Genomic DNA, 16,698 nt, shown 5'->3' with positions numbered 1-16,698 from the left:
GTATATTCAAGAGGGAAATGTTTGTGTATATTTTGGTCAGTATGGTTCATAGTGTGAAAAATTAAAAAAAAACTTTTTAAAAAGACCAGAGAAGGTATTGGTTCAGATAAAAGATTAAATAGTCCATATTTGTACAAACAATCTACAGTTGAAAAGAAGCAAATAATGTTTATTATAATTCTCAGAATTATTTTGTTGAAAACAATTATATTGTGAGACAAATCCATTTGTGGCAACAGGCCCCAAATCTAATGTGCACAATATCATCAAAACCTCAATGCACCTGATTACCAGTCTTTTGAAATTATGTTCATCAGCAAAGTGATCCAGTGAATTCTCAACAATGGGAAACTTGATCAGTAAGTTTGTAAACTAAGCACACTGTTCTTGGCACGACGCAAGTTGAAGTTGGGGGTTGTGACAGATTTTCCACCAAATGCATCGACCAGTTGAGTTTCTCTAGCATTATTTGTGTTCATTGCAGATTTCCAAAATCTACATATTTTTGATTTTCAGAAACATCTTTCAGTCTCACCCATCCTTTTAGGTTTTGGAGTCTTGTCACTTGAAGCAAAGCATTGCTGGTACACTCCTTGTTTTAAACACAAATGCATGTAGGTAATTTAAAATGCAGTTCACTGTACAAAGTTTAAATCAGAAAAACATTTCCTTCCCTGGTGCAGCTGTGGTAATGGCAGCACTTCCACTGATGTGGATCTGGAGGAGGTCCTCTGCTGGATCCTACTGCCTGGTGGCTACAGGTTTAAAGTGCCTGTAGAATGGAGTTGGTATTATTTTCTTACATCGTTGAAGCCACAGAGGCCTGTGCCCAAGAAGCTTAGTAGTGCAGACCATGAGGGCTGCTGACACCGGGGGATCAGTCAGAGTACCAGAGTGGGAGAACACCACTCCATTAGGGAGAAATCTGGAAGAGAACCTAACAACAGGGAAGGAAAGCAAAGCAGCAGACCAACCACGTGCTTGGAGGCTGAAGGACTCACAAGTCGTTTGCTGCTGGAGACCAACTCATGGAAACCAGGTATCGGGACCATGATCCATGAGGGTGCTGATGGCGAGCCAGCCTCTCAAGAAGCTTTGGGCACTGACTGCTTACTGTTCAAATTGGAGAACTAAGGGGTGAGAAGAGTGATGGATGCCTGGAGCTCAGGTTCACCGCTGGACCAGACACTAGGCCATTGCAGCTGCAGAAGTTATGGGGGTTCAGGAGGCAGGGACATCCGAGAAGGTGGTGGGATCCACAAACACTCTTAGTGGGACCGCTCTGCTAATGCCACTTCCTTGTGTGTCTTTATGGGCAAACAAAAATGAACAACTTTTATATATCTATGTATATGATAATAAAGGAACCTTGGCATTTATTGTTCAGAACAGCCTAAATGATATAAGCTGAATTCATTTGTTTAATCTCTTTCTCAGTTTGCTGATTGGGCTATATTTACAAAGTGATAGGAAGGCAGGGTTTTGTGAAGGGGGGGGGGGGTTGCATAACGCTGACATTTGGGGGAAGAGCTAATGATAAGATTGAACCTGTAGATTGCAGATTCATATTCAAACTGCGTGAAGGATATTTGCTGCTCAGAAACAGTAGCAGGCAAAACTGAGGGCAACTCGATGGTAGTAGATACTGGGAGAAGGAGAATGGGGCAGCATGATGTGTGTGATGCAATGGCACACAATATTGCAGAAGGAATTTTGGTAGAAATATAATGGGGCTTTATCAGGAGGTCAACTAGGTCAATTAATGAGGCAGTGTGAGGGGGACAGGGTGAGGACTGACCAGCTCCCCCTTCCACAGTGCCATTGACTTGATCACAGCATATGACTGAAGAGATCTAACACCTCTCTACAGTGGACAGAGAACATCAGGGCTCACATACATGGGACCACTGATATGTTGCCTCTCATTTAAAAGATTTAAGAGTTGCATTTGGTTGCTCTAAATGTTGAGGTCAGTCTGGTGTGAGTGACTGTGCCTACTGAGCTGCAGGATATATCAGGGTACACTGATTCCGTTGTCCTCCTCTCTGATCTTTCCCATCAATCAGCATTAGTGATGTCTGTGTGTGGTACTCCACAAGCTCTGTCACTGAATTGAAGTTCTGCGGAAGAATTAAAATAACGTGAGTATCAGGCAAGTGAAGAACTTTTGTTTTGAGCGGTTTTGTTTTAGTCTCGGCTGGAGTGTTCTCGAGTGACTGGCTCATTTCTCTGCCATATAAGGGGATGAAAGAAGTTTTTTTTCACCATGCCGTGGTGACTCAAAAAGCAGTACTCGAACTGGTGGCAGAAGCAGATTCACCAAAATTTCTAAATATTTTTATCAATCATTATCTGTAACCATTTGCAGGTCAATGAGGAAAGAACAGAGGGATTAGTGGGTGTAATGGACTGGCCCCTGTATATACATGTATGGTCCCAATTTCTTTCTGCACTTTTAGATTTTATGATAATGGTAAAAATAAATGCTTGCGCATTTACAATCAAATGAAACTACTTACAAAAATGGAGCATGAGAACAAAGGCTTTGAACATTTTTTGAGATTTTGACAGGAAGTGCTTCCCTTTGTATGAAGAGAATAACCAACGATATAAAACAAAAAATGAATTCAGGAGAAACATCTCTACCTAGAGACTGATACATAACCATGTAGAGAAGCAAGAGGAGGCCATTCCACTCCTTGACCATGCCCCATCTTTTAGCCTCAGCACCACTTTTGCCTATTAATCCCATTTCCCTTGATTCCCTAAATATCCAAAAACCTACCAATCCCTCTGTTGAATAAATTCAACTCCTGACCCTCCACAGATTTATTTTGCAGAGAATTCCCACTCTCTGGGTAAATCAATTTCTTCTCACCTCAGTCCTCAATGACCCATGTCTGATTATGAGACTGTTCCTTGGCACTACATCCTGGGGAAATGTTATTCCTGTATCTACTCTGCTAAACCCCATAAGCATTTAGTATGTTATAGTGAGATTGTCTCATTCTCCTAAACTCAAGGGAATATAGTGACCAATTTGTTTAATCTTTCCAGAAAGTTCCTTTGCAGCGATCAATCTGGCAATTCTTCAATGTACTCACTCCCTTAATGTCCATCCTTTGGAAATAAAACTAGACGATATACCGTCTTCAGTTCTATTTCAATAAAGTCCATTTGTCTTCCAAGTTGGTGGCATGTTAACTTGCCAGCGTTCCATGTACCAGAACATCCAGCTACTCCTGCGGACTATCATCTTTCTATTGTTCATCATTTACAATTCTCCAACTTTCTACATGTTCCACCAAATTGGATGATAACATAGTTTTCCACATTGTTTGTCTTTGGCCATAACTCTTAGCCAATTAGCTGTTTGAACATTTATCCCTCTGCATCCTTTGCACAAGTCACACTGCTGCCCAGGTTTGTCATCAGAAAATGTCGATACATTACATTCAGTCCCTGATTCAAACAGTTGGGGGAGATTGTGAACAATTGAGCCACAACACCAATACATGTGGTAGGCTATTGGTCAGGCCTCAACCCAATATTTATTTCTGCTGACCTTTCTGTCCATTAACTAATCCTCCATCTATGCCAGGATGTTACCTTCAATCCTATATTTTCTACTTCTGTTTACTAATCTCTTGCGCAGCACATATTGAAGATTTTTAGTAAAGCCCAAATATGCCAACTCTGTTGGTTCCCCCTTTAAGTATTGTATTCCTACAATCTCAAAAGCTTTCAGATTTGTCAAACATGATCTTCCTTTTATTAATCCATGTTGACACTGCCTAATCCAATTGTTCTGTTGTTACTTCCTAGAAACTTGATTCCAGCATTTTCCTGCTGCTATCTGATTGATCTCTACATCACTGCCCTCTTCCACTTTTCTAAACTTGGAGCATTACATTTGCTATCTTCCAATATGTGGGAATATTTCTAGAACCCATAAACTTTTAGAACAATTGAGAGTGTTTGAATGTTGGCAAAGAAGTGTGTGCAGTGGACAAAATTAAGAAGTTTTATTGTTTGGCTCAGGAGGGGAGGATTGAGGGTTGACTGGTGCACAACCACTGAAATTGCCTGCCTGCCTGCCAGGGCCATGCAACTTGTTCTTGTGCAGTGTGTAGCATTCTATGTAATGAAGAAGGAAAAGCAGGTAAGTTAAGGAACTTCTAAACTCACTTCTTTTCCTCTCAATCCAGTTCCCAACAAGTACATCGCGATATCCTCCTGATAGCGGATTTGAATATTGTATACTTTGTCCCTATACAGTACCATCAGAACAAATGGATGCTCACTGTTTCTCCGAGAGCTGTTTCTCACTAAAAATGTCCCATCCTGAAAAACAAAATTTAAATTGTGTCAGTGATTCTGGGACATCAAGTTCATGCTACCATTGACAAAAGGTTGTAACTACTTCATTGACATTTAAGAGAGAATCAAAGTATAAATGCATTGTAGCTTTGCCTGATGCAAAAACTTTAACATATTTTCGGCACAGCAAGGACCACTAAACAGCAGTGACCAAATAATTTATATCCATGAGGGATAATCATTAAACATGATGCAAGAGAGCATGTCCCTGCTCTTCTTTGAGACAGTGCTGTTGGACTTCCTATTTCCAATCATGAAAGCAGATGGAGCCACAATTAAGCCTTATAATTACTGCATAGGATTTTAAAAACAATCCACAGCCTAGCTTATGTGCAAGTTACTGAGGGAAAAATGTCCATAAATCTGGCATGGTGAGGTGGTGATAGAAATTCTAAATGTTTTTCTGTTTTGGGGGTATTTCTGAAATTATTTCAGTCTTTTCATTACATTTTGAATACATAATTCTATATAAAAATGTATCCTATGCATCATGCATCAGACACCACAGAAATTTAAAAAAAATGAGTAAGTATTTTAGTCAAACAAAGGATTGCTGGAAGAACTCAGTAAGTCAGTCAGCATTGTTGAGAGAAATGATCTGTCAATATTTTGGGTCAGAAACCTTTATCAAGATGAAGAAAAAGATAAAAGGGCGGTATACATATATGAAGAGGGAAAGAAACTGGGAGAGGGTCAGGAGGTTATAGAGCATAATTTAGACATAGCACAGTACAGTGCATTTCGGCCCATGGGTCCATGCCACCCAATTAACCAACACTCCCAGTATGTTCTTGTGGGCCAAAATGGCCTGTTACCATGTTGTATGCCTAAATTAAAAGGTTGGCCACCCCTGTAAAGAGAATAGGGTGTGTGTAAGAGTTGGAGAGACGGGTAGAGGGAGAGACCAGTAGGAAGGGGGTAGGAAAGAACAGTTAGAGGGGAAATAGGTAAATACAGGAGTGGGTAAAGAAGAGCTGGAAACAGTTGTACTAGATGGACATAGGGGGGGTTACCTAAAATTGAAAAAAAAATTTCATGCTTAAGGCTGTCACTGAGGAATAATATAATGTGTTGTTCCTTGAATTTACATTTAGCCTCACTCTGACATGACGATGGATGAGGCCAAGGACAGACATGTTACTGCAGGAATGGTTGGGGGAATTAAAATAGTTGGCTACTGGTATATTTTTTTTAAATTTTGGGAGAATGTCTAGTTCAGAAAAGTTTGAATGCACGTTCCTGACAAAGGGCTCGGGGCTGAAAAGTCAACTGCTTTTTACTTCCTGTGGATGCTGCATGACTTTGCTAAGTTTCTCCAGCACCTTTTGTGTGTACTGCGCTGAATGCAAAGGACTCCTCTTCTCAACAAGATAGAATTAAAACATAAAATTCTGTGAATATTTCAAGGTCAAGTGAGATATGTAAAGAATTGAACTAAAGTCAAAAGCACAGATATTTATGGGAAGGAAATGAATGTGCTGGTCAGAACCAGGATCTGCAGACATCAAGAGTAGCTAAGGTTTACTTTTTATTCCCTTGCCTTGCGACAGCTGAATTCTAACTTGGACCTGGCAGGTGTTGCTGAGAGAGCAGGGAGCTTTCCTGTTCCTGTTGACCTACATCACTGAGCTACAAGTTCTAGCCCCTTTCTTCTACCACTGCACTTCACCTCCTGGGCTTCTGCCAAGCCCACAATCTGAGGTGTGAAGCCTCAGTGAAGCATTATTAATGCCAGCTTGGCTTTTTTTAGAGTGGATCATTGAGCTGGCAGCAAACACTCCACAGTTCCACTGAAAATACTGGCACCAAAAGTACTGGCCTCATTACCACGGATCTCTCTTGCCCCAATGCTCCAGGTTAAAATTAAGCAAGATGAGGAGTTAAAACCAGTTTTAAACAAGTTTAGACCAGAAAACGGTGGTGGTGGTGAGGGGTGCGAGGATGAGTTGGCGAGATCTTTGTGAGTGGAGAGCATAAGAAGTTAAATTATGTCAGAAATAATAATGTCACATCACCAAATTTGAATTTATATTGAGCTGTTAATGTAGAAAATAGACAATTCAAAGGGTATCACAATGTTATCCAATTAACTTTAGCTATTTTAGGACAGGTGACCAAAGTTGGAGAAATGTATTTTTATGGAGGTTCAAGGATGATAGGATAGAGCTGGAGAGATGGGGAGAGGAATTCCAGGGAATCGAAGCACAGGAATCTCAGTGATGATAGTGGGGCAATGAAGTTTTGAGATAGGCCGGAACCCAGAATAGAGGGGTGTATGAACTTTGGACAGTTGTGGAGCTGGTCAGGTTGAGGAAAGGGGCAAGGTGGGGAAACTTCAAATAAAAGCAAGAAGTTTTTAAAATCAAAATAATGTTTGGGTGACATAGGTCAAAGGGTCAGATCTTGTGCTGTGTTGTTCTACAAAACATTCCTCCACTGGGGCAAAAGGAGAAAAGGAATTGATGTGGGTTAAGATATGCACAAAAGAGTTTTGGATGAGTTCAGTTTTTCATGGAACCATAGAATATTACAGGACAGAAACAGGCCCTTCAACCCATCTAGGCTGTACCAAACTATTATTCTGCCTTGTTCCATTGAACTGCTCCTGGACCATGGATTAGAGCCAGAAGAAGAATTAAATTGTTCGAGGTGAAGACATCAAAGACAGCTTCAGTAGGGGATAAGGTGAGAGAAATGGAATATTATTGGAGGTAAAAGTCTTACTGAATGCAAGAAAATATGCTGATAATCTAATTCCTGTGCCATTTATGGTACCCACATTATGAACAGTCTGATTCAGCCTCAGACATCTGCTAGTCAAAGGAATGGATTAGCAACCATGGAGCAAAGGCTTTAACCTGACACAATGGGCAAGAGAGGTCATTGATAGTTCCTCAATAATTTTTGAGCCCTATTTTAGCAAAAGGATGAGGTTGTGGCATTCAGTAAGACTTTTACCTCCAATAATATTCCATTTCTCTCACCATACTGACAAGAGACCATCTTTGTGCAGAATTGTAAGGCTGTGGAATCCTCCTTGAGGATTTGTGGTTAAGGCAGAAATTGTATCAACATTTCAGACTAGATTGGCTAGTCAGATGAAGGAAAAGAAATTTTGGAACCGGGTAAGTCAGTGTGATTTGAAATTTTGAGAGGAAGTCCTTACACATATGGTTGGGCTGAATCTCAATTAAGTTTTCATTGTATTTTGCAAAACATAATATTAATTGTGTGGGTTTGTTCTGATTGAAGAAATATCTGTGTTCAGTACCTTATTAATACTTCGAAGAGCTGATTCCGCTTCTGATCGATTGATGCAACCTGCATACCATTCTCTGGATAGACTCTGAAATATAAGACTCCCTGTTAAAAAATAATTTGTGCGAATGATGGGGAAACAAGTCAGCACTGCACTAAAGCAGAGTGCCAGCATGAACAATTTTACAGCAATCAAATAATGGGCTTCATATGAAGCAGAAGGTCACTTCCGTCAGATAAAGAAGAAACAGTCCAGAAACTGGGTGATAAATGCACATGATCTGAAAGCATTGCCTTAACCATGTTGTGCAGAGTAAGTTAATTCAGCAAGAGTTGGTAAATGAGCCGTCCAGCACCAGGCTGCTTCTCCAATTAATGCTAGCTTCTATTCTATTTTTAAGAGCTATGAAAAGAGATGGGAAGGGCATGTCTTGTTGCAGTGTGTTTTTCAGCAGCGACCAATCTACATTTCTACTTGTCCCAGGAGACAAGTACAGGTACATGATCCTTTATCCGGACATCTAAAATCCGGAAAGCTCCAAAATCCGGTAAGTGGGGAGGGAGGCGGCCGAGGGGCCGGCGCCTGGGGGGAGATGGCCGGGAGACTGGAAGGGGGTGGGGATGGATTTGGCAGCACAATTTGATTGGGCTTTCCGAAATTCGGAAAAATCCGAAATTCGGAACACACCGCCCCCCAAGGGTTCTGGATAAAGGATTGTGTACCTGTAAAAGCCGCAGACCTGTGTTCTTGCAGACTCTCGCAGGTGGAGAGAATGTATTATCACAAAAAAAGCCCCAAGATGTATGGGCCAGAGACACAGCTTAGTGATTGTATATTGGCCTGGACATAAAATCTTGGCCCTTCTTCAAATCTATGTCAAGGATACATTTTTCCACTCTGAGGAAAAATGGTGTTAACAACCCATCCAATGACTATCACACTAATGCCAGTGACTGAATTCAGGTACTGAAAGTAGTAAATTAGGAGGAGGTGTTGGTGTTTCTTTGCGTGGATGTAGCAAATGCAGAAATAGTGCAGCATTCCCTTACCTCTTCTTGTGGTGTTGTTAGTGCAGGTCGGACTTTATTGCTTGGTAGAGGATGGGGAGGTCGGGAATCACTAGGGGCTCTCGGGGAAGATGGCTTGGCCTCTGTGGATAGAAAGCACAGGCAGCTGACAGCAAGGGAACTCAAATATTACACATCAATTCTCGTGTGCACACCAAACCATCTCTACACTTGTTCATTCAACCAGCTATTTCATCTAATGTGCCTTTATCAGGGCTTTAAAAATGTTACTCAATTAGTCTCCTCATCTGCTCTTTACCTACTCCTGTAAACTTCTTGTCAAAAGAAAAGTCCATCATGAATCTACTTCCTTCATCTGCAAACCAGGGCCTTGAAACTCATTCCCACAGGGGTGAAGGAAATAGTAGCAAGCAGGCTGACTGGAGATTGAGCCACAATAATGGGAGGCAGAGTGTGACTGTTAGTAAAGCTTCTGCCTCACAGTACCAGTTTAAACTAAATGTCCAGTGCAGAGTTTGCATGAATTTCTTCCAGCTGATGTAAGAGTTGTTGGCTAATTGATCAAGTACCCCCAAGTGTGCAGGTGAGTGGTCGAGTCTGGGAGATATTGATAAAAATTGGATCAGGGTAAATATATGCTCAGTGGATTAAGTATCTGTTTCAATGCTGAATGACTCTAAAATTGTGTCCCTTTCTACGTGGGAAATTAAATGCTGGTTTTTCTGTGAGCATGTGGGTTAGTGTTTAAGCTGTGCCGCTGGTGTGAAATAATCTCTGTAATATCAGCAATAGTGCAATGCCTATTTTTTTTTGTCTCAGTGCTTGATTTTGAACATCACTGGCTCAGAACATGTCCTTGTTTAACCCCCAAAAATTGAGTGCTGATGAGAGATTACCAACCTGAAATGTTAAGGTTCTCTCTCAACAAGTTCTGCCCCAGACATCTTTTAGACTATTTTGAGATTTTGAGTTTTCCTTTGCTTTTAAACCATCTTTTACTAATGCTCTTTGCCCTGAAATGATGCTCTTTAACTCGCTTTCAAAGTAGAATTTGCCAACAGTCTTTCTGGATAGCACTGTGGAAATCATGTGCTAGGATAATGGTTCTTGATCTTTTGCTTTGCACTCACAGGCCACCTTAGTAAGGGATTAATTAAGGTGGTATGTGAGTATAAAGAAAAAGGTTGAGATGCACTGTGCTGGGAGGTGGAGAAAGCCTGATGACCCCAGGGTGTACACATTTTGATCTAGATTTCTCTGAGAAACTGTTATGAGATGGTGACTACAGCAGCAGACCAGTGAGAGGCATTGTGGCTAAAAGATCAAAGATAATCCTGACTCTGCCCTCACAATGGTGGCAGCTGCACAGCCAAAAGGGACTTGACAGATGACGATCAGGTAATACTCTCAGAAAAATATGACCTGCTCCCGATTTTTGCCATAATTTACAGCTGTTTTCCTAATTTTGCCTTCAGTAGCTTCTCTAGTACATCACCCATTCTAAACTAATTCCAGGGAATTGAGACTAAATGTTCTGGTAATACGCAGTGAGGGTAGTAGGTTTCAGTTTTATATAGCAACAACATTCTTATGGGAATGAGTTTTGCCTCAGACAGATGTTTTAAGGGCCAACTAATCAACATCATTAGCTTCCCTTTTAACTCAAAGAAAAGAATGTATGGTCCGATATCCTTACCCAACTTCAGAATATCCCACACCTACACAATACTTTTAGGGTTTGCTGACCTTAAATAGGAAATGTGCTATCTGATATGAAGGATCAACTTCAGTCACGGCACAAGAATAATTACTTTGCTTTTCTTTGAAATAATGCCATGGAATGTCCTACATTTGTCTTGAAGAGAAGATGAATCCTCAGTTTAAACAGCTAATGCAAATCAATGCAGCACCTTCTCAACGTGGCACTGAGTAAACTAGAGATCAACTGCCATTAGGTAATAAATGCAATGCACAAGACGTGAGCAATAAAGTAAACTGACAACCAGTGCCATACCTTGTTGAAAACGTGGAGGCAAGGACCCACTTGATGAGAGGCGTCACAAAGGATGGGGGGGGGGAGGTAAAGGAAATGAAGAAGAATGTTAATGGGATGAAAATAAACAAATGGAACTCCTAATATGACAGGGGTGTCAAACTCAAATTCACAGAGGGTCAAAATTAAAAACTTGGACTAAGTTGTGGGCCAAACTAAATATTTATTGAAAATTTTCAACAACATTTGCATGTTTTCTCTTCTTTCAACATATGTAATGTTAAACTTTTTCTTATTAAAATAAATGTTTAACAATAGTTTTGGTTAAACTCTTTCCAGAAGAAACATTAACAAATAAAAAATAAAATATTCAATAAATAATATTTCTCAATAGCCTTTAAGCTCCTTTTAAATGTTTTTTTTTTCACAAGCCAACAAGTCAAAAAAATAACAACTAGCTTCAATGAAAATCCAATCTTTCAACTATAAACAGTCCAAAGTTAACCAAAGAAAATATTAATCCAAGCTTAGCTTGCTACACTGTGATTTACTCTGATGCACCTGGGTCTAAACCAGATACTTGGCATCTCTTCTTAGATGCAAGTTCATCAAACTCTGGGGTCAGAGTTTGCCTCCCACCTGTCTTGAAAGGTCCTGTTTCCTGTCTTTCGTTTGGCCATTTTTCGTAAGGGGTTTATTACGTGTGAGTTGGGCGACAGGTCGCAGATGCTAATGAAAGTAAAGAGAGGAGGTGGGGGCGATTAGCGGGCTGACGGGCTGGCGCCAACGCATTTGCAAAGCATTCTGGGATTTGTAGTATTAGCTGTGCATGCGCCATACTGGCGCGGCGGCCAGCGGGCCAGCTCTAATACATATTTGATATGATCTTGCGGGCCAAATTTGGCTCACGGGCCTGAGTTTGACACGTGTGTAATATAACATTGTGAGAATGACAGAATGGTGGGAAAAATTATTGGTGCTTCCCTGTGGACGAACAGATAGCCAGGTCAGAATTACTTTGGGAAAGGAATGAACGTGGCAAAAATGGCTGCACAGCCAGAGCCGCTGTAATGGCTGCACCTCCACTGGTGTGGACCTGTGGGGTGCGAGGAGCGGAGATACAGCACTCCCGTGGGGTTCGACTGCCGTCAGCTCCATACAGGCTTTGAATGGCCTATTAAAGGAGCTGACAGTATTTTTATTTAAAATCCATGGCAGAATATTTTTCAGTCTTTATCAACAATAAATTAGATCTATGTCCTTTAATTGCCCTATTTGATTTTTTGCATGAACAGGATAAACTTTTATCAGCATCTAGAGAGAAAGTTTTAGCTTTTAGCATGTTGATAGCCAGTTGAACAATTTTAATGAAATGGAAAGATGAACTCTCTCTGACTCAGGCACATTGGATAACACGATGTAATAACATAGCTAAGTTTAGAGAAAATCAGGTATAATATTAAAGATAAAAAGTTTCAATTTGAAAAAGGTTTGGGGCCCATTTATAGAATTCTGTCATAATTGGCAGTTTTAGGTGATCTGGGTGTTCTCGTGCTGGTCCGTCCGTCTTCTGGAGGTTGAGATTTTTCTTGTAACCCTGATTAGAGGGAGGAGTTATATTTGTATTAGTTATAGGTTTTTTCTTTTTTAATAAGTGGTTTTGTGGAGTTTATCAGTGGTTCTCAACTTTTTTCTTTCCACCCACATACCACCTTAAGCAATCCCTTAGTAATCACAGAGCACCTATGGCATAGGGAATACTTAAAGTGGTATGTGAGTGGAAAGAGAAATGTTGAGAACACTGTCCCAGATTATGTCTCCTGTTTTTTAGACACTATATTAAGGTAATAATGAGGTTTGTTACAATATTATTTAACAGATTTTTATGAATAATCATCTTAACAAACAATCACATTTAACAATTCATGAAGAATTGTGCATTTACTTTAATTATATGCTATGTATACATTATCATATTGCTTTGCTATATTAATAATTTGTATATGGCTTATGTTAAACTCAATAAAAATATTTTAAAAAGAAAAATCCTGTGACCACAGGGCCTGAGCTCAAGATCGTGGCGTCTCTGACCGGCAGCAGCCTTGAAGGGTTGCAGACTCCAGGGGAGCAGAGGACTGGCACAGGCCACCAAAAAGCAGGGAGACCATCCCCCATCTTAGAAGGAGACGACCCATGGGATGGTGACTACAGCAGCAGACCAGTGAGAGGCACTGTGGCTAAAAGATCAAAGCATGAAGTGGGCTGCTGGCATCTTGAGGTGAGGAACGCACAGAGGCTAAGGGCTGCTGGAAATTGCTGTCGGGAGACACGCTGGGCTGCAGACTGCTGGAGTCTGGCTTGAAACTGGCTGAAGTGGCACCAGGTATTGGAACCAGGATGCAAGGGGGTGCCGAAGGAGAAGGCGATGAAGGGTTCCTGACCATGTTGGAGGTTCGGATTTAGAGCTCGGGTTGTCAATGGTTTGAACTGGACTCTGTGTGGCTGCGGCAGTGCTGGAGATGAATCTAAGGACACTCGGTGACTCTGGGGGGACTCTCTTTTGCTTCTCTTTCTCTGACTGTAAGGAGGTGCTTCAGGCAATTTCTGCAGATGGCAAATCTGTGTGCCTTACAGTGGGAAAACCATTTTCATGTAATATGACAGTTTTATTACAATGACAGTAAATTGAATCTTGATTTTTTTTTAAATCTTGAATATGAATGAGGGAGGCTCAGCTTAATTTGTTGAGTTAATAAAATTCAGACTGAGGTTACTTTCACATTATAGATTTTGTAGTATGTGGCTCACAATGACATTCAATCCAGAGAGGAACTCGTGTGGTAACACCTTCCATTTTCTGTTTTAAAGTGATTATTCACTATGAATGTATGGAACTTGATTCATAACTCTTAATCCAGGTTAATTTACCATTGGTCTCATTAACAATAAGAAAGTTGTAAGATGGGGGTGCTTCTGGAATTAAATGGGGTGAGATGCTGTCTCATTGAGCAGAAGGTTATAGATATATTCAATCAGCATTGGTGATTGTACCTGTTACTTTTCTATATTTCAATTTTCAAACAGCACTGTGATCCTGACAATACTGACGATAGCACAGATCAAGTTGTAGATGGAGTACCTGTCTGCATGTGGTAATGGCAGTTGGTTCCCACCAGAGAAACTGGGTTTTGGTCCTGGTCGGGAAGCTCTGTATGGAAAAGTGTTGGCATTCAGTGCAGAGTCAACTGGTCGGGGAAAGGATCGGGAAGAAAAACCTGAAAGAGAATTGGATGAAATGCCTTTAGTTCCAATATTAATTCCATGTCGCAGTTGTTGCCTAACCCTAATCCATTTGCTAAACTGGATGCCAGAAGCCTCTCTTGATATTAGTCATTACCTGAATTTCAGTAGTCATGGTGGATTTAAACATTAATCTCCTCTAATTAAACCACTATGCTTCTGAGGCCCACATGTTGGGATCCATCACATGGGCCACATCACAGAAAAAAAAATGATGGATTTGGTTGGTTAACTTGCATGTTAATATGTGAACAGCAGTACAACCTTTGATGAGAAAACTTCAGGTCAAAAAGGAAACATTTCTAATTCGAAGTTAACTGAGTATTTCCGAAACTAATTCTTTTGTAACAATATGGGTCATCAGAATTTATTGTCATGAACATGACCTGTGGGGTGGTGACCACGGCAGCAAACCAATGAAGGGCTGTGAGGCTGAAGAACACACAGATGGCAGGTTGTTAGTGAGTTGAGGTGAGGAACTCATGTTGGCTATGGGCTGCTGGTGTCTGAGGTCAAAGGATTCACACTGGGCTGTGGACTGCTGGAGAATGGCTAGAGACTGGCTGAAGGAGTACCAGGTATCAGAACCGAGATGCAAGAGAGTGCGAAGGGTATTGGAGGCTTTCTGATTGTGTCAGAAGTGTGCATCTGGAGCTCAGTGCTGCAGAAGCTTGGGAGCACTGGAGATGAAGCCATAGACATTCATTAACTCTGGGGGGGCCTCCTTTCTGCTTCTCTTTCTCTGGCTGCAAGGAGCGCTGGGAAAATTATGATGATAGTGAATCTTTGCCTTACAGTAGACTAAAGGAAATTTTGTGTAATATATTTTCTGTTTTAGTACAGTACATTAAAAAAATCTTGAACATCATGAAATTCATTGTTCTGCGATGAGCATTACAGGTGAAAATGCTGCTATAAATTACATTTATAAAAAAAATAGTGCACAAGAAGAGTAAGTGAGGTAGTATCTGTGGTTTATTATCCATTCAGAAATCTGATGGCAGAGGGGAAGAATCTATTTTTGCCTGTGTGGTGTTCATCCTCAGCATTCTATACCTCCTGCTGATGGTAGCAGTGCAAAGAAGACATGGCCTGGGTGGTGAGGGTCCTTGACGATAGAGGCTGCTTCCTTAAGACACCGCCACTTGTAGATCTCCTCAATGGAGTGAAGACTGATGCACATGATGGTGCTGACTGAGTTCACAACTCTGTTGTCTTTTCCTGTCCTGTGCATTGGCACCCCCATATAAGAGAGTGATGCAACCAGTCACAATGCTCTCTAGGGTAAAATTTGCAACACTCTTTTGCTCAAACTCCTCATTAAGTATCGCCACTGGGGAGCTTTCTTCGGGATTGCATTGACATGGAGGCCACAGGATAGATCTTCAGAGATGTTGACATCAGGAATTTGAAGCTCTCAACCCTTTCCACTGCTGACCCCTTGATGTGGATTAGTTTGTGTTCTGATTTCCACCAGAATTAGTTCCTGAGTTTTGATAACATTGAGTGTAAGGTTGTCATTGTGACACCACTCAACTAGATGATCTATCTCACTCCTGTTCATCTCCTCATTACTGTGATTCTATGATGACCATAGCGTCATCAGCAAATTTGAGGATAGCATTTAAGTTGTGCCTAGACAGTGTATAGCAAGTACAGAAGTGGACAAAGCACACATCCTTGAGGGTTGCCTGTGTTGATTGTCAATCAGGAGGAGGTGTTGTTTCCTATTCATACTGACTGTGGTTTACCAATGAAGAAGTCAAGAATCCAATTGCAAAGCAGCATGCAGAAGCCCAGGTTTTGGAGCAGTACTGAAGTTATGATGGTGTTGAAGGGCTGAGCTGCGGTCGATGAAAGGTAACTTGATGTATGGGTTGCTGTTGTCTAGGTTAATCCAGAGCTGAGTGGAGAGCCAGTGACATTGCATCTACTGTGTTGCAATTGTGGTGGGAGGGGAATGAGTTCATTATGGTCATGACCAACCTCTCAAAGCATTTCATCACAGTCCACGTGAGAGCTACTGGACAGTAGTTATTGTGGCAGCTCACTCTGATTGATTGATTGATCAATGATTGATGCCTTTTTGAAGCAAATGGGAACCTCTGACTGCAGCAATGAGAGACTGAAAATGTCTGTGAATATTCCAGCTAGTTGGGTGGCAAAGACTTTCAGTACCCTGCCAGATACGCCTTCAACGTCTGACACTTTGTGAGGGGTACTCTTTTGAAGGATGTAAGAGACAGATATTCATGATATTGGCAGCTTCTTGAAGTGACGCGAGTTATACTGTATTATCTTCTTCTTTGGCTTGGCTTCGCGGACGAAGATTTATGGAAGGGTATGTCCACGTCTGCTGCAGGCTCGTTGGTGACTGACAAGTCCAATGCGGGACAGGCAGGCACGGTTGCAGCGGTTGCAAGGGAAAATTGGTGGGTTGGGGTTGGGTGTTGGGTTTTTCCTCCTTTGTCTGTGAGGTGGGCTCTGCAGTCTTCTTCAAAGGAGGTTGCTGCCCGCCGAACTGTGAGGCGCCAAGATGCATGGTTGGAGGCGATATCAGCCCACTGGCGGTGGTCAATGAGGCAGGCACCAAGAGATTTCTTTAAGCAGTCCTTGTACCTTTTCTTTGGTGCACCTCTGTCTCGGTGGCCAGTGGAGAGCTCGCCATAGAACATGATCTTGGGAAGGCGATGGTCCTCCATTCTGGAGATGTGATCCACCCAGCGCAGTTGGGTCTT

At 41.4% G+C, this 16,698-nt stretch overlaps 1 protein-coding gene and 1 long non-coding RNA gene across 6 annotated transcripts in view; one reads left to right on the top strand and one right to left on the bottom strand.

The window, feature by feature from the left end:
• LOC138743483 (uncharacterized) overlaps window positions 1-13,480 on the top strand; it is a 41,734-nt gene extending 28,254 nt beyond the window's left edge. Inside the window, exon 3 of the long non-coding RNA XR_011344919.1 lies at window positions 12,721-13,480. This is a non-coding gene — a long non-coding RNA (uncharacterized lncRNA). The remainder of the gene's footprint in view (window positions 1-12,720) is intronic.
• Window positions 149-16,698, bottom strand: part of lcp2a (lymphocyte cytosolic protein 2a) — a 195,207-nt gene continuing 178,657 nt past the window's right edge. For all 5 annotated transcript variants that reach the window (XM_069898929.1, XM_069898928.1, XM_069898926.1 and 2 more), the window contains exons 16-21: window positions 13,800-13,935; window positions 10,682-10,710; window positions 8,689-8,789; window positions 7,652-7,726; window positions 4,189-4,344; window positions 149-2,120 (exon numbers count right to left, since the gene is read on the bottom strand). In XM_069898929.1, the coding sequence (XP_069755030.1) occupies window positions 1,995-2,120; window positions 4,189-4,344; window positions 7,652-7,726; window positions 8,689-8,789; window positions 10,682-10,710; window positions 13,800-13,935 (623 nt within the window). In that variant the 3' untranslated portion in view covers window positions 149-1,994. The remainder of the gene's footprint in view (window positions 2,121-4,188; window positions 4,345-7,651; window positions 7,727-8,688; window positions 8,790-10,681; window positions 10,711-13,799; window positions 13,936-16,698) is intronic.

Source organism: Narcine bancroftii, chromosome 9 (genome assembly GCF_036971445.1).
Source record: "Narcine bancroftii isolate sNarBan1 chromosome 9, sNarBan1.hap1, whole genome shotgun sequence".
NCBI classification, from domain to species: Eukaryota; Metazoa; Chordata; class Chondrichthyes; order Torpediniformes; family Narcinidae; genus Narcine; species Narcine bancroftii.
The sequence above is the reverse complement of the archived record's forward strand: the minus strand, read 5'-3'. Positions and strand labels throughout refer to the sequence as shown.